An 18,724-nucleotide genomic window follows, 5' to 3' on the forward strand; every position below is an offset into this window, starting at 1 on the left:
TTTGCGTTTTGTCCGTCCGTCCGTCCGAACCCCCTTCTGCCGTTTCGAACTACTTCTAGGGAAATGGTCCTAGTACTGTAATTTTTTGCAGTAGGTGGCCTATACCTTGAAGGTGTGCCAGACGGCCATCAAATTTCGCTGTCTAAAAGGGGGGCCCCCTCATGAATTACTTCCTAAGATGCTGTTTTTGAAAGTAAAACGTGCATAACTTTTACATACGACAACCAATTGGTCTCAGATTTTGCATACGCATGCTTTTAGTGGTGCCAAGTTAAACTTTAGAAAATGGGGGGGGGGGGAAAACACATGTTCTACCCTTCATGGTATCATTGTATTTATACCTTACCAGTATGGCCACGGTATAGCAAAAAGTGCGACGCGTTAATAAAGCTAGATAGATGGCGCTAAAACGCACTGCAAAAATTAATTTAGCGTAAAAGTAAACCATATGCAGTGTCGTATTCCCCCACAGACGTCTCTGAAAGCAGCCTATTTAATCTTTTTCTTTTGCTACGTATGCTGTACGCTTTGTGTAAGTTTTAAAGTTCACCAAACGAATAACGAACAGGATGCCGGTGACGTATGCTACTGCTACATGAAAGTTGTATTGTAAGCATAAAGACGCTCTTTATCTTTATTATTAGTATTTTATTTCATTGTTACCTATACCTGTAATGTTAGGTTCCAGGTTTTATTGAAAGTTTTTAGCGGCAAGGATTTAATGGATTTAATTGAATGGTCAAAAATAAATTCCTGGGCATTTAAGGGATTAACCCGAAGTATTTGAAGATTTGTTGAACAAAAATAAAAATTAAATTTAGCAATTCGTCCCTGAAAAAGATAAAATACTCTAACCAGCGGAACAATTGAAAATTAAAGGTTTCTGCCTGTGTAGGTACGTGCGGGTTCCTCTATAAAATAATAGGATTGAAGTAGGCACCTCTTGTTAGTAAACAAAACAATTTCCTACTTCCTGCTTGTCGGTCTCGGATTTAAAATCGTCACTGTCACTGTCTTTTGCATATTATTGTAGTATTACTATCGTAAAGTAAAATTGCACTTTGTTGCTAAAATGTATCTATACATTTTTAAATCCGGACATTTTCGAGTATTATTGCTGCACGTAACGTACTGGCACTTATGACCCGACATAATTAATAATTCTGGAATGCTGGCAACTCAAATACACTTATAATTATTGTTCTTATTAAAAAGTTGTTAAAAAAAGTACATACACAATTGTTTTATTTAAACGACACGACTATTGCACTAGGTGGGAAACGGAACACTAGAAATATTACTTGCAGTTGCACGTTTAGCGCCTGTTCTTTTCAGATGTTCGGTGTTATCATTTTTCAAGAGCTGTAAAGCTTAACAAAAAAATATACAGATAGACCTTAAATTGGCCAGAGGATCAAAGAGTTCAAGCCGTACCTACTGGCATTTTTCGTGTTTATGGTTTTATTGCATGGGAATACAACAGTGTTCTGTTTATCTTAAAATTTCAAACGTAAAGCGACAATGAGCCTATTCTTGCGTAGATCAAGAATTATAAACAATGAATGCTCCTGGTTTTGTTACTGGCATAATTATGGGTGTACTGCACATATTTTATCATGCACGATGTGGTCAAGCAAATTTGATCGTTGTATAATGTATATATAATGGCATTGTTCATAGGATATATTTATATAATCAATGATAATGGTGTAATTCAACATTCAAACTGTCGTTCGAGTGATAAAAAAGACAAATCGGCTATCGCAACAAAGAGCCAACATTTCTCTGTATGCATTTAAATTCTTATTCAGTGTCCGGTGATGTACTTGCAATGCAATGCTTGCATTATCAATCTGTACCTCCTTATAAATATACAAAAACTATTAGCCGACATGGAGCTGACCCGAAAAAGGACACTAACAAAAATTGAAAAAAAATGTTTGTATACCTATGTATTTTTAAAATTCCATCCATTGATTAAATACTTTATAGTTTAGCTTTAGACAATACCCCTTCCCGTAATCATTTTAACATAATTTTAATTTATAATTTACTTCCAGTCTTCCACCGAATAAAATCAGACATTTTATCTTATTAGTCTGGAATGCCACACTAAGGACAGAGTTTCCGCTTCAAATGAATTATTATTTAAAGGAAGGTGAAGGACGAGTATCAAGTTTCAAGTTTCATTTGCTTATTGTCATTCCGTGTCGCCATATCGTATACGAAGTGAGATACAGGTTTCTGTAATTTTACTGTTGTTATTATAGTTACCTAACCGAGTGTTCGCAGCGCTAATTTTGTACTTTTCTGGTAGGCCCCCAGAACTAATCTCCTGGCCCCCAAATAAGCGTCGCATGTTTTTAACATTGCGTGGCCGTACTGTAAGGTATAAATACAATGATGGTATTCTAATGAAAGGTCTGAAAACTGAAACCGTTAAAAGTATGAACCGGTTGAAGTACCTACACCAGGTAAAATTTAAGCAAACACTTTTCCGTTTTTCGTTAAAATAACACTAGAAGATATGATGATGATGAAAGAGAAGACGTCGCTTTGCAATTCGTTGTTAACGGATTAGGCTATATACTATACTAACAAGGTCAACCTTCCTAGAAATGGTAAAGGTAAGTGAAAGTTGAGATATGTAGTGGCACCTTCCACCTCTACGGTTGCTGTGACAAATCTTGTCTAAAATCTTGTCTATTTGGCAAGTCATGCCTGCTCTCCAACCCAATTCACACTTTATCTAATCACACGTGTTTCAGTCTGAACGTCTCTACGTTTCTGGTAACCATGAGATCCATTTAGCGTGTCTACCATCCAGTAGAGAAGCCATACAAAGTAACGTTTGCTCTGCGGATACCACCAAGAGAAGATGTGCTTAGAGACCAACAACAATTCTTCAAAAGTAGATATGCAATAATGGGTCTGCAGGTTTCGCCAATCGTTAGCATTTTTAATGCTAATTTACACACTTTGGCGCACAGCTAAATATTCCATCATTTTGAGTTAAACGACCATCAATTTTTTTTAAAGTATAAAGTAGCACACCCTGGTTATTTACCTTCTTTCGTAGCGTACACTTTAAAATTAAAGGTGTAAAGTTAACCGTTTAGATACAGGGTCGCTGATAAATCTGGAAACGGTCGATTATCGGTGAAAATATACCATCCCATCTTTTTACATGCAAATAATCCGAAAGCAAAAGTTTTCGTTGTCGTGCCCTATATGTGCTAGCAGCTCCCACAATTCTGGAGAAGCATCTAAATTACAGCGTTTTAAAAAAGTATGAGAAAGAACACGTTTACTATTTTAGATATTATAGTTTCTTGACCCTGAAATGAATGGGCAATTCGTAGGAAGTTCGCGTATATCTAATTATTAACGATCTCTATAGGAATAGAGAGGTGGAGATGTATAGCACTTTGCTTTCGGGGGCGTTTATCCTTCAACTTGTCTTTGAATTTCTATATAATACCTTATCCAGACGACCAGACCAGATTAATCTTTGTACATAGTAGGAAAGATTTAGGTACATCAACCAGTAACTTCATTGCGAAGAATACGCTATAATTTTCGCACACCTACTCAATTGTATCCCTTATCTTTAGGGTTTAATTCGCATAAATTAGCTAGTCGGTAATTGAATTTTTGTGTTTTACATTTATGCAATATAACCTTCTTTTATGGAGCAGAATACACTGATCGTTTGATAAAAAAGGATTCCAGGTAGGTACACAATATTTCTCTTCTTCTTTCTTTGATTTACTGGCTTACGGGTCGAGATGCTTATTTGGTATGGACGGTTCCAGAAAATTGCCTTGTGGCTATATTTTTTTGGACTGGATGTTGTCATACACTGCAGGTAGTATTTAGATATTAAAACTTTACATGTCGTGAATCATAACATTTCTTTTAAGGGGAGGACAAGCTTTATATTTCTATAGGGTGAAAAACGTGAAAGGGAGTCTTTAGTTTAGGAATTTCTCCAAAAATGAAACACGTACAAAAGCTTGTAGAATGAATTTGAATCAATTGCAACATACCTAATCTAAAATGTAGGTAAGTGTAGTAATTCTAGTACATTTTGGAAATCCAGTCGATTAACCCCACTCTTCGTCTTATCCTTACAGAAAAAGAATTTACCATATCAACTGTGCTAGTATTGTGCTGCTGCAAACCGTGGATTTTGAATTTTTTCCCTTAAGAGGGTTATACACCGAAGGTAATTTGAATGTGTAAATAAAAAATAACGCACCAACGCTTTGAAATAATTATCTGGAAATTGTTTACTGTCATGTGTAAGTCATAATCTATCAAGGAAAATGTTTATCCCAGCCATAAATGGAAAAAAATAATTTAAACTTTTAAATTTACATTATTTATCGAGACTTTGAGGTGGCTCTCTTAAATTTAAGAATTTTGTACCTATATACAGAATACATGGTATACTAAGCCGCGTTTCTCAATCTGTGGATCGCACCTTAAGGAAGAAAAGGGGGCAGTAAATTGCAACTAAACTATCAGGATACTCTCTCGGTGGGAGGGGGGCGGATGGCTTGTTACATAAATGTATCTTTTTTCTGATTCAAAGAGGTTACCCATTTAAATAGCTCTGCTCCTTCATTTCCAATAGTTCAGCATTTTTGCTTCTCTTCATTAGCCATTCCTTCTCCCCGACACTTCTCTTAATACGCTTTTTATCACGAGTTTTAACATCTTGTGAACGGGATGTCGGAAGCGGGCACCGACAAAGGGAATGTGGTAACCTTCGACAAGATGTTATTGATGGTGGAGTCAAAACTGGCTAACAGAATACTGATCTGCCACACAAAAATGCGCTGAAGTCCCGTCGATCTCAGACGAAATAGGTACAAAGGATTTGAGTAGTTTTTGTTTTTTTCTGCTTTAGTACAGAGGTATCTCACGGCATCTCTTTCTATATAAATTATTTTGTTGCTAGTTCTATTTGTTCCCACATAGTTCTATTGTTCTCGAACAGAACCACAATAGAAACTAGAAATTTGTTTCCAAATGTAAATGCAGGGACACTTTTTGACAATACGGTCGGCTGCACTGCTATACTTTTGTGTGGTTAGGCACCCATCGCGCGCGTCCCCGGGTGGCGGATAGGGGAAAGCCCATACAGACACCTGAATGATCGTACGTGACTCGTGCTTCGGTGTGGGTAGTGACGATTATAAGTGGCTCGTCGGGGCTAAAACCCAGACTGGTAGCGACGAAGGTCGTCGCCGCGGACCAACCTCCCAAGTCAAGGTGTTAGCGACCGTGCCGAGGACTGCGTGGCACTGGGGTGCAGTGTCGATAACGGTGCCCCTCGGATACCGGGCGACCTCCGAGTGGTGGCTCCTTTCCTTCGGGAAGGGGCTGGCAGCCAAGCCCTGGTGTAAGGCCGATCAACTGGAAGGTAGCTTCCCGGGTGGTTACCGAGGGATCTCTGAGATGGGCGGTCAACACGTTCAGCCCATTTAAGAGTGCAGGACCGGATGGGATATTCCCGGCTCTTCTACAGAAGGGCCTGGATCCGCTGCTCTTACACTTGTTGCATCTCTTCAGAGCCTCTCTGGCTTTAGGGTATATCCCCGAAAGCTGGAGGAAGGTAAGAGTTGTGTACCTACCTAAGCCGGGTCGTGCTAAATATGACGTGGCGAAGGACTATAGGCCCATCAGCCTATCATCGTTTCTTCTAAAAACGGTGGAGAAGCTGGTGGATGCATACATAAGGAATGGCCTACTGGTTAGTAGACCACTACATCCGTTCCAACATGCTTACAGGGCTGGTATATCCACGGAGACGGCTCTACACAGCCTGGTGTGCAGGCTGGAAAAGGGAATGTCTTCCGGGGGGATAGCTCTGGGAGCGTTTATAGATATCGAGGGTGCGTTTAACAACACCACGTTCGATTCGATTAGTGAGGCTGCTGAGAGCTTTTGGTATTGATGGGTCGATCGTAAGATGGATCCGAGCCATGCTCGAAAGCAGAATCTTATATCTTCAATTGGGATGACGGAGATGAGCTCATCGGTTACTAGAGGATGTCCGCCGGGTGGGGTATTGTCTCCATTGCTGTGGTGCCTGGTACTAGACGGGCTCCTCCGCGCCTTGAACGAGGGGGGAGCGTATACACAGGGATACGCGGACTATCTCGCGATCGTCATAACTGGGAAGTTTCCAAACACCGTGAAAGAGCTCATGCAGGGGGCTCTTGAACAGGTGGATAGGTGGTGCAGTAGCCATGGCCTTTCCGTTAACCCGGAAAAGACCGAGGTTGTTTCATTCACGAATAGAAGGAGAGCGGATCTTACTGGGCTCGCTCTTCGAGGACATCAACTGGGTCTGACCAGGTCAGTGAAATACCTGGGAGTCATCATTGACTCCCGCCTGACCTGGAAAGGGCACATTGAGCGCATAAGCAAAAAGGCCACTGCATGTCTATGGGCATGCAGAAGGGCTTTTGGTTGTACATGGGGCTTGAACCCTCGACTGGTATACTGGCTTTACACTGCAGTGATAAGGCCAATAATACTGTATGGTGCACTTGTATGGTGGCCTGCCATGCGCAGGATAACCTACAGGAAGCAGCTAGGAAAGGTCCAGCGACTCGCCTGTCTGGGAGTCACTGGAGCCCTAAAAACCACGCCAACCTTGGCCATGGAGGCACTTCTGGGACTAGAGCCTTTACACTTAGCTGTGGAGGACAGAGGCTCGGAAAGCTTCCATACGGCTAAACGATTGGGACGAATGGAAGGATCGAGGCAGCCTTGGGCACGGGCGGATCTGGGAGGAAACCCTCAGGAACCGAACCCCTCCTCGCAAGGAGGGACTTGATCCGGGCTATCTTGCTAAGACCAAAGCGTTATAAAGTCATTCTCCCGGATAGGGAGCAGTGGCTGAACTCGGATTGCCCGTTCCTCAAACCTGAGGACGGGTCCCAAACAGAAAGGGGAACGGGCATGGGTATACATATATGGTGATCGACCGAGAGCCAGCGTCAGCGTCTCCCTTGGTCAGCATAGCACCGTGTTTCAGGCAGAGATGTTAGCCATCATGACCTGTGCACAGGAAAACCTCCGTAGAGGTTATCGCAATAAGCATATATACATATGCAGCGATAGTCAGGCGGCGTTGAGGGCCCTGTCGGTAGACAGGTTCCGATCAGCTACGGCGCTTGATTGCAGGTGAACCCTAGATAGATTAGGTGAGTCTGTAAGCTTGATTTGGGTGCCAGCGCACTGCGGAATAGGGGGCAACGAAAGGGCGGACGAGTTGGCTCGCGAAGGCAGTGGTGGGGTCTTCGTCGGGCCCGAGCCTACCCTAGGGATTGCTCCCTCCGTTGTTAGGGCCAGGATTAAAGACTGGTTGACTAGTCAATTCCATGCTCAGTGGCAACAAGTAACCGGACTCCGAGAGTCCAAGGCCTTTCTAACAGGGCCATTTGGCAAATCGGGGTCTTCTAAGCTTCTAAAACTGAATAGAAGCCAGCTTAGGAAGATCACCGGTGTCCTTACGGGACACTGGATGGTCAACTATCACCTGCATAACATTGGGCTCGCGGAGGAGTCAACGTGCAGGTTCTGTGGCGAGGCAGATGAAACTACCGAGCATGTGGTCTGTCACTGTGACGCTTTGATCAGGGACAGATATCAACTCCTTGGAGACAAATACCTGGAACCGAGGAGGGTGAAGCAACTTAGACTAAACAGGGTCCTATCCTTCATTGAGAGGAACGGGCTCTGAACTCAGTTGCGAAGAAAGGGGGTAGGCACAATGGGCCTCTGGTGTGCCTAAGTGCTGCCCGGTCGGGCTCCCCTGCGAATAGAATAGGATACTTTTGTTATACCGGATGACAATTGGCAATGCAGTTTAATTGCTTTCAAATATCAATCTTAAAGTATAGAAGAATTGCGAGAGCAATTGAAACTAGCAACAAAAATTGAGTGTTTAAAAAATAAGCTAGCTCTCGCATTGTTTTGAGCTGTCACTACTTGTTTTAACATTCTTCCGAATCTTCAGCATAACAAATTTTTTAATTCGGTGAAGTTTTACTTTTATTAGAGGTGTCTACATACCAAATTTCGTTTAAATGTACAAATTAAAAAATCGGATTACGCATGCGTAAAAAAAATCTTTTGATTCGGCATTTGTTTTACTTTTATTCGATGCGCCTACATACAAAATTTCATTTAAATATCTTTTTAAAAAATAAAAAAACTGCGCATGTACAAAAGAAATTTTTTTGACTCGACAATAGTTTTACTTTTCATCGAGATGCCTACGTACATAATTTCATGCAATTCGGTTCATAACTAACGGAGATGTCAGAAGGGCCTAGCTTATTTTTTGACCTATATTACCAATTCACGTACTCCGATCTACAAATTTATTAAAGAATCCACCTGGAAAATTTCATCGTAATCGATCCACATCGGTTCACAGGGTTTAAACCCTCCCCATTACACATGAAAGATCAGTAGCAAATTGCCAAATCACTACAAAATTAAACATCCGCCTGGTTTTATAAATTTTGAAAAATACAATTAAAATTGTCCGGGGGGGGGGGGGCTTTGAACGTCAACCCTACCATACCAACTGTAAAATAAGAAAGTTACTATCGACATCCGGTAGTGAAACGACCATGATATTTTTTTCGATAGATCATGAAATTTTCAGATTTGTTTTTTCTTTGGTTTTTGCACCTGAAGTAAATGGAACAGAATGTGCCAACCATAACCAACTTGGAACGCGATAGGTAACAATACACCGAATACACGGTACCTACACCTACACCCTTAGGTAACAAGTTGAGAAACAATTGCTATTATTACCTACTACTATTACCATTCTTACTATACCGATCGATCGTTATCATATTTTAGAATAGCAATAAATTAAACAAAGTTTCCGATATTCTACATTTCTTTATTAAATAAGTATACCTACCTGCGTAGGTAGAGTAGGTTTAAGTTTACTACCTAATTTGCTAAAAAACTTTCCCTTTATTTAATTTGATCGAACGACCAAAGCAGAGCATCAACAGTGAGCCTGATAACGTTTACGTTTGTAAAAAATCAAAGACTGGCTGGAGTATTAAAACAGAAATTTACCGTAAACTGAAGCTGAAATATGGTATCATAGCTAGTAGAGAACAATAAAATAAAGTCCCGTTTCAACCCGCTAATTTATGCCCTTATTGCTTGAAATTCGGCGCAAACGATTATGCTCGAACCTACACGAACAATTTTTGCTGCACCGACTTGTCTTTCCACATTTCGGCCATTTTGATATATAGGGAGTGAACAGTTAGAAATAATCTGTTTAATATTTTTGTGTTGTTTATAATTTTAAAACTGGACAAAACTGCTTAAATTAATATATTGTGAAACATATGGCTTGTTTAAACACGCTTAAACAAGAAATTAGGACTTTAGAATCTATTTTTCCAAAACATCATGAACGATTTCAGATATTATCCGCCAGTGTGGACGAGTTAAGTTGTAGATTTATCGCCAAAAATGGAAAGAGATACGAAATTCACGCAAATATTACGGTAGGTTACTAAATAAGTACGTCGCAAATGACAATTGGCATAAATTCGATATTTTATAGTCGATTCTTGGGATGCAAATAATTAATGATAACAAAGAATCCATGTTTATTTTTTTGACATTTAACATATGTATCTGATCAAACAGCTGAGAACGTCGCATTTGTATGTAGGGAAAGTTCTATTTTGATTTTTTACATGATATTTTCATTATTGAGCTTTATAATTAAAACTGCAATCAATGCTAATATAGGTCATATCATTTTAAGGAAACCTACCCTGCAGTTCCTCCAGTGTGGTTTGCAGACTCCGAAGAAACTAGTATTACAAACGCCGTTCAGGTCTTGAGTAACACAGAAGGACTAGATAATCATGTTATAGTTCAAGTTTCAATATTACTGCGAGAATTGTGTCGACTCCATGCCGTCCCCGAACCTCCCGATTTAGATAGATTAAAAATTCCTCATCCACAAGTACGAACAACAAGCAGGTGCGTAGCTGATTTTTATTAAACGTGACGAAAGCATGTACATTTTTTCCTGGGTCATTTCTAGTTTGTAGTGTTCACATTTTTTTTTAAATGTGTAGTCTTTGAGGTGGTATTACAAAATATATATTGCAAGAGGAAGTTTTACACAAATTTGTGTTTCTAGACCAGCGGTTTCGGACATGCTTCAAGAGTGGAGTTCAAGGTTTCTTTTCTTCTTTATAGCAGTATGAAAGAGTAGTTTCTAAATAAAAGAGACAATGGCACTCAACTAACATGTACAATACTTAGGTATGTGAAATAAAGTCCAAGATATAAATACCAAAGTTCATACACAGGACTTGCATTTCAAAACAAACCACTTATTCTATTTGAAAAATCAAAAATTACAAAAACATCCATTTAGATAGCTAAAGGGAACTTTAATGGATGGTTACCTCAGTCCCACTTCAAAAGGGTAATATTCACCCATATTGTGACTTGTGAGACACTACATTTAAAGACAAATATGGGTAATCTGATTAACAATTAATCTAAACCAAGACCAATCAGTCGAAGTTGCTGAAAATGCAAATTTTCTTCGTTTAGCAGCATGCCCCCATTGTCGTCCACTAGACTCCTAGGGACTATCAGAGGTTCTACCACTGCTTCTCTTGGTTCTTCCCATAAATTCTGATATAGGTACATTAGTACAATAGTAACCGTTGGACTTGATGCAGGATTTGCAGCAACTGAACCGAGCATTTTAATTTAGCACCAGTTTTTAGATCTATACAAAAAGTTTATTCCAGTTCTTTTAGCTAAGGTGTATCCCATTTTCAGCTCATTTTCACATAATTTTAAAAAAATGCGCTATTGTAGTCACCTTTTCGCAACTTGTGTATTGTGTGTATTGACGCATTTTTTGAAATTTTTGGACGCGCTTACTATAAAAACAAATTGAAGTCATGTCAGAAGACGTATTTCGCATGCGCAGAGCTTAACTTTTTTACTTGTTATCATTTTTTGTCACCGCGCTATTGCAGTCTTTTTCTCTGTCCGTCCGTCCCTCCGAGGCCTTAACTACTACAGTTTTCAATATATTTAGTTTGCTCTTTTTGAATTTGCTAGCTTATAGCTCTGGCACCTGAGCCAAGTAATATCTTGACGATTAATGGGCGCATGCGCAACCTTCTTATTGATTAATATATTTTGTTGAAATTTTAACCACAGATGCTTCTAGTAAAGGCAAACATATCGCATATAGTAAAAATCAGATGTGCGCATGCGCAGTGCAAACTTCATTAATTATGAAGATATTTCTTTGAAATTTTAACCATAGGTGCTTCTAGTAAAGAAAAACATATCACATGTAGTCAAACTCGAAAACTACAAATGTGATTAGTAAAGGAAAACACATCGCACATAGTAAAAATCAAATGCGCGCTGCAAAATGCCAACTTTTTTTGCTTATTATCTTTAAAATGACCATTGACGCTTCTAGTAAAAACACACAAATCGCATATAGCATAAATTAGATGTGCGCATGCACGACCTGCGCAACGCCAACTTTATTATTTATGGAGATATTTCTTTGAAATTTTAACCATAGATCGAGGGGTAGGAATGATAGTGGCGTTTAGGTTATTTTACGGATTGAGATATAAAAACAATTTCCAACATTTTAGCGAACGATTTATTACAAGTGAATTTCGTTAAAAAGTCATTAGAGAACATCCACTGGTCTAAATCTACAGATACGTTTAAAAAAGAAGGATCTCGAGCATGTTTCAATGGAACAACTTCTATATGATCCGATAAATCTAATAGGGAGGTGAGCTGTTTAAAATCACACACAGAAAGACAAACTATTCAAAAATGATATAAAGCAAGAATTCCATAATTTTTAGTGCTATCCAAAAAGTTTCTAATACAGGTGTCATGTGCTCTTTTTGAGTCGATCTTAAAAAATGGCACAATCAAAATTTGAAAATATTTGCTCACTTAAAAGATACGAGGGAAAATCAAAAATTGGCAATATCAGAATGATAAGAAACACGAAAGAATGTTTATTACAAATGTAAGTGCTTGCTGAGTAATTTTCTGTATTCAAAATAAGTACCTATACCATGTCAGCAAAAAAGTGTACTTAACCTTATTTTTTAAATAGAACGCCCGGTATATTTTAACCTAAAAGATAGCATATTAAACTTTTCTTTTTAAATATATAACACATTAAATTGGGGTGATATTTAGAAAAATATGTGATTAAAAAAAATTCATGAGTAAAAATGAATTAAAAAAATTTGCTTTTTTTAAAAATTTTTTGAAAAATCTTTTTGAGCTAATATTGAACTTTTTTTAATTTCTTTAGTGTTATATTTTTGGAAAGCGAATTTAATATGCTCTTTTTCGCATAAAATATACAACTTTTGTACCTGAACCCGTACACTTATTCTTTCGACAGATTATTCATCAGTCATAAAGCAACTTGTTAGAAACGTCTTTCTATATCTCCTTTAACTAAGAAAATATAGGTTTATTCTGAAATCGACAATTTTTTTTATCTTCCTCCGTACCTTATTTGTTAAATTGAAGACTCTATACAGGTTGTATCAAATTTCGTGTTAAGTACAGAGATCTCGCTTATTAGCATAGATAGAGAGTTGTTTAATCCATTGCCACTATCATCATCTGGAACTACTCTCCTGCTTTTCACAGAGTTCTCATCCTGCAAAAGAAAATTCTCCGCCGTATCTGTTACGCAGGTGCACATGATTGTTGCCGGCCACTCTTTAGGCAACTAAGGATCATGTCTATTTATTCCCTGTACATACAGGGTGATTCCTATAGTACCTGCCACCGTTTGGGAGCGTGTAGGTGGTGCGTAGGGGAGTATTTTGATATAGGACACTTGGGGTCGGAAATCTAAAATAAGGGTGCCAGAGCCAAATTTACCTTCTGGAATTTCGCGCCTGTAGGTAGGCAACCCAACCGGCCGGCGGTGCACACGGAGCGATCTCAGTCGGCGATGTGTGGCTGACACTTGATCAGAATTTTGTTTAAACCCACGAAATCCCGTCTGCAACGACGCGTATCAAGTGAATAAACACTATGGCAATAGTATAATAATAATAATAGTTGGCTAGATGTAGGAAGTGCATTGAGAACAACGGTGGCCACGTTGAACACTTGTAAACGTTATTGCTTTTGACTGTCGTTTTCCCTCCTTCCCTCCCATGTCGCTTCCTCGCGCTAACTCGCTCTGCATCGCTCCGCGCGAAACGTCGGTCGGTTGGGTTGCCTACATACAGGCGTGAAATTCCAGAAGATAAATTTGGTTCTGGCGCCCTTATTTTAGATTTCCGACCCCAAGTGTCCTATATCAAAATACTCCCCTAGGCACCCCCTATACGCTCCCAAACGGTGGCAGGTACTATAGGAATCACCCTGTATATAATTGTTTGATATACAGTGATATTCACGTAGAAGTAGACATAGGGATTTCCTATGTCTACTTTTACATGATAAAATATCTCCTGATAGACGCCTATTTTATGCAACCAAAATAACTTCTTGAAACAAATAAAGATCTGGCTGTCATATTAATTATTATTATTAATTTGAATAGTGAATATGTGCTCGATTTTCCCTTGTCTGTCTCTCTGTTTCATCAAGATCTTGGCCCCTGGGCAACGTATTGTATATTTTAAAAATCAGGTGTGCACATGCGCGCACTGCGCAATCTCAACTTTCTTATTTATGGAGATATTTTGCTGAAATTTTAATCACAGATGCTTCTAGTAAAGACAGGCATATCGCATATTTTAAAAATCGTGCGGATGCGCATAAGCGCAATATCTAGATTCTTATTTATAGTGATATTTTCTTGAAATTTTAATCAAAGATCATTCAAAGGCCAACGTAGCGCATATTTAACCATCAGGTGTGTGCATGCGCAATCTTATTCAAGAGAATATACCGGGTGATTCATTAGAAGTGATGATCGCTTGAATTTCGCGCATAAGGTTTTAGTATTTTTTGCATTATTAGATTGACGGTTTGAATTTCGTTAGTAATTTTGTTCTGTTATGACTGTCATTTAAAAAACCAGTGTCGCCGTTTATTGTTGTGTGCCATTTGCGGTTTATTACTTTTTCCATTTTGAACAATTTTTAGAGTTGATGCACTAAAATATGTAGGAAACGTGACTGTGTCTAGTGTTAGTTTATAATTTGTTGTAAAACAGAAGCAGTATTTGTAGATTATAAATAAGTAAACGATTTACTGAAAGCATGATGATACACCACTGCAATTAAATAAAAGATCATCAGTTAGTACCAACTTCATAATTTTTTTGATTTGCGTGAAATTCAAATTGTCCTCACTTCTAATGAATCACCCGGTATATGCTTTAACTTATTTTCCTTTATACACATAGACAGTTATATGACCTTTTGGGAATGACTAATCAATTCATGGAAAATGCTCTAAAGTTACTGGCCCTAAGGCGAAAACTATTTTTTGGCCATAACTTCGCTATTTGTAGTTATAAGAGACTTTGAATGCGAAAACTAATCAGCATACAATTCTGCATAATTGCCTGTTTAAGCGACTTTGTATCTATTACCGTTTATGGGGTTTCCCTGGTGAAAATGAAAACAAACTCGCCCCATATTATGTAGATTGTAGATGTGTGCGAGGTGACCTTTATATGTAATGAGCACGAACTTATAAATTAAGATGGACTGCTGATCAAACAGTTGCATAGAGATAGAAATGGCCCTAGCATTGGGGCGGCCATGATGTGCACGTTTTAGTTATTTTCTAGGGGAATTTTCCTAGTGCTCAAGTTTTCAGACTATTGCAGCCTTGGAAAATGACATGTCATGGTAATGAACCTTCTCCACATTAATCATTTACCAAGAAGCTAAACATCAATAAATATAGCATCCTACTACCTTTTTTAATTTTAATGAAGGCCTTAACGGGATCAAGTTCATGGTAGCCCTAACTATATAACGATAAACGGATAACAATAGGTCACAGACTTCATGCATAGAGGCCTGTCAATGCAACTTATACAGACAACACAATGCAGATCACTGTAATTAAGGTAATAGAAACAAAGGATAACACAAGAGGAGCAAAATAATTAGGTTTTGGAATTAAATGTGAATCTGTGTTGATCTCAAGTACCATATAAGAATGTCGAAGATATTTTTATTATTGGTAGCCAGAACGCTAACGATGTTGGTGGGCAGTTGGAAACTCGTTATTAGTTTATTTTATAGCAGATGTTAAATTGATATTAGTAGATAAGGGGCCACCTATGCGAGACAGTTACGTGACGCGCCAGACGTGACGTTCAAGCATGGTCTAAACTCACTAAAAGTCGTCGGGGTTGTTGTCTAAACTACAAATCTGTTGAAAAAAGGGCCTGTTAAAACACAGATCTGTTCATCAGAAACAGGTCACAGAAACAGGTCTTTTCAACAGAAACAGACCCGTTTTTATTCAACTGATCTGTTTCTGTAAAACTGACCTGTTTCTGATGAACAGACCTGTTTCCGATGGACAGACTTGTTTCTGATGATCAAGCCTGTTTTTGGTGAATAGACTTGTTTCTGATGACCTGTTTCTAATTATCAGACCTGTTTCTGATGACCAGGCCTGTTTTTTAACAAGTCCGTTTTGATCTGTACTTTAGAGAACAACCACAATGACCTTTTGTGGCACTTGAACGTCACGTCTGGCGCGTCACGTAACTGTCTCGCATAGGTGGTATTGAACTGAATGGATTTACCGCGTGAAGAAGAATTATTCAAGAATAACGGATAAAGAACTTTATTTGAAGTACCTAACGTGACAAGCAAAATTAGAACATTATCCAGCTTTTCAAATTTCGTTTTAAATTCAGCCATATTATTACCTAGTAAGATTTGCTTCGTTTCGCCGTTCGTGAATAATGAAATTGATTTCCACGCAAATGGACCTTACTAATATACTTTGTCACTTCTTCAAAACAATATCTATTGAACTAATTTTCACTCGCTGGGCCAATAACCTATTGAACTGAATGGATTTACCGCGTGATGAAGAATTATTCAATAAAAACGGATAAAGAACTTTATTTGAAGTACCTAACGTGACAAGTAAAATTAGAACATTATTTTTTCTCAAAACAACTACTACACACACTCTCTATGTATAATTAAAATTGTGTGATCGCCATATCCAACAGGTGGCCCCTTATCTATCTTATTTGAATGGGTAGGCTAAATCTCCCTTTAACGGTAAGAGTAGATAAAGTGATCACTTTAACGACAAGGGTAGATAAAGTGAAACAAATGATTGTGCCTTCTTATTAAAAATTGGACGCGGAGAACGAAATAAATGATGCTCAGAACAACATTATTATTTCACACATTAATTCCGTGGGAACAACGGGATAACCTAAAGCTTGCTATTTTTGATGTCTAAATAAAATTTAAAAGTTTCAAAACTTATATAATGATTTGGCTTCTTCTATAAAATAAAGTTTTGTATTATACAACGATAAAGGGAATCTAACCATCTTGTATAATATATAACTGTTTGTCATCACTATGTCTATGCGCATTTGATTAAGTCGACATCCAAAAAATCAAGTTGTTAAGATTCTCCATTTCATAACCCAATTATTTACTAACCTAACCAGGATTTTTAGTTGCGTCAATAGCATATGGAGCAGATGGAGAACAATATCATGCAAAGTAGTAGTGTCAAAATAGTAATAATTAAATAGGTATGATTTTAATTTTTTTGTATTTCGAATAGTGATAGCTTCAGTAATGGCAGTGATCACATGGAAGACGAAGGATTGGATAGTGACGCCGAAGCTGACATGATAGACAGTGACGCAGAAGCAGGTGATAGTGATGCAGATGAAGACCTGGCTATGGAAATGGAAGATGGGCGCAATAAAGCAGACGAAATGTGCGTTGAACATTTAGCAACCTTAGAACGACTAAGACAAAATCAACGACAGGATTATTTAAAGGTAATATGCGGAATTGTAGCGGCGTTGTATTTCATTCTTATTTGTAGGGCTCTGTATCCGGCTCTGTCCAGGCAACAGATAGACTTATGAAGGAACTTAGAGATATATACAGATCTGATTCGTTTAAAAATAAGATGTACCAGATCGAATTAGTAAATGACTCCATATATGAGTGGAACGTCAGGTTAATGGCGGTGGATCCCGACAGCCCGCTTAGCCACGATTTAGCGTTGCTCAAAGAGAAGGAAGGAAAAGATGCCATATTGTTAAATATGCTTTTTAAAGACACTTATCCATTTGAACCTCCCTTTGTTAGAGTAGTACATCCAATTATATCAGGTAGATCATTTGGTATAAATGAGTTGCCAGAAATTTGTTAATTTCAGGTGGTTACGTCTTGGTCGGGGGCGCCATCTGTATGGAACTATTAACGAAACAAGGATGGTCAAGTGCTTATACCGTTGAGGCAGTGATTATGCAAATATCAGCCACTCTTGTTAAAGGAAAGGCACGTATCCAATTTGGAGCGACAAAAGTATGTTCACAAGGCCAGTATAGTTTGGCTCGAGCGCAACAAAGCTTCAAATCTCTTGTACAAATTCATGAAAAAAATGGTAATGTATCATCAGTAAACTGCTTTACACTTTTGTAACACGATTTATGTGTGCAGGTTGGTTCACACCTCCCAAGGAAGATGGTTAGAGATCACAAGACTGTGTCAACTAATAGTCCCAAGTCTCCTTGTAATAAAGTAAAAAAAACATCTTAATGATGTTTGTCCCCCGTTTCTCCCATATTTTCTCTTGTAATTTCAAAATTTACACTTTGTGTATTAGTGCCTGATATAAAAATGTACTCTTATTTCTCTTTTTCAATCAAAATTGACTGAGATCCGTTCGATGGTTTTATTATAACATAAGTTGGTTAGATAAACTTACAAGACAAAACGATGTGTAGCTCGCCACAAAATGGTCCATATTATAGTATTTGAAATGTGTAAGGTTTTTTGATGTCTTTTCTTAATGAACAGCTTGGTTTTTGTTTCCTTTGAAATGTTATATTTGTTCAGAAGATTAGCGAGAACTAATCTTAATATTAAAACCGAAACCAAAGTAGGCATACTTGATAATTTAGCATTCTAACAATCTGGGTATTTACTGCTCTGTGATAACCTTTAATAATTCTTATTTCCCAGGTGTGTGTGAAATAGTAGGCCAGTAATTTGGGCTAGTTTGTTTATAAAAAGACTCAAACCACCTTGCATGTTTAGTAATTGTTTCGATGTGCAATTACTTTGTTAGAAACTGTTGCAAAAACTCGAAAGTTTTTCTTTAAACAATTAGTGATTTTCGTGATCGTGAAAAACGCTTTTATTTAATTGATGATAAAAAAAACTCAAGTGTAATATTCTAAAACAGTGATTAAAATATATTATGGTTATCAATTTTGTGTCTGCTTATAATATTATTTGTGATTTCTCATGTTATAAATTGTTCATTTCGTTATAATTTAATTTATGTAAAAATTATAAGATTGCTTCCACTTTTATTTCACTCTTTATATAGAAATTGGCAGGCAGTCTTCGTTGTCGTACGTTTATATTAGTTTAGTTTTTAATCCTTAGTTATATATCGTTTACAGCCATCA

The 18,724-nt window shown here is 38.0% G+C and overlaps 2 protein-coding genes and 1 long non-coding RNA gene across 3 annotated transcripts in view; 2 read left to right on the top strand and 1 right to left on the bottom strand.

The window, feature by feature from the left end:
* LOC116163467 (probable chitinase 10) overlaps positions 1–18,724 on the bottom strand; it is a 115,280-nt gene that overhangs the window by 12,772 nt on the left and 83,784 nt on the right. The gene's annotated exons all lie outside the window — the stretch shown is intronic.
* LOC116163471 lies at positions 3,658–4,264 on the top strand. The gene is made up of 2 exons (XR_004143747.1): positions 3,658–4,061; positions 4,137–4,264. It is a non-coding gene; the product is annotated as an uncharacterized LOC116163471 (long non-coding RNA).
* LOC116163468 (ubiquitin-conjugating enzyme E2 Q2) lies at positions 9,286–18,055 on the top strand. Its single transcript, XM_031477402.1, has 6 exons — positions 9,286–9,572; positions 9,839–10,059; positions 16,855–17,077; positions 17,125–17,416; positions 17,464–17,691; positions 17,748–18,055. Exons 1-6 carry the CDS (start codon positions 9,411–9,413, stop codon positions 17,777–17,779), a joined length of 1,158 nt encoding a protein of 385 aa, XP_031333262.1. The 5' UTR covers positions 9,286–9,410; the 3' UTR covers positions 17,780–18,055.

This window comes from Photinus pyralis, unplaced genomic scaffold, assembly GCF_008802855.1.
Source record: "Photinus pyralis isolate 1611_PpyrPB1 unplaced genomic scaffold, Ppyr1.3 Ppyr1.4_LG2, whole genome shotgun sequence".
Classification (NCBI taxonomy): Eukaryota; Metazoa; Arthropoda; class Insecta; order Coleoptera; family Lampyridae; genus Photinus; species Photinus pyralis.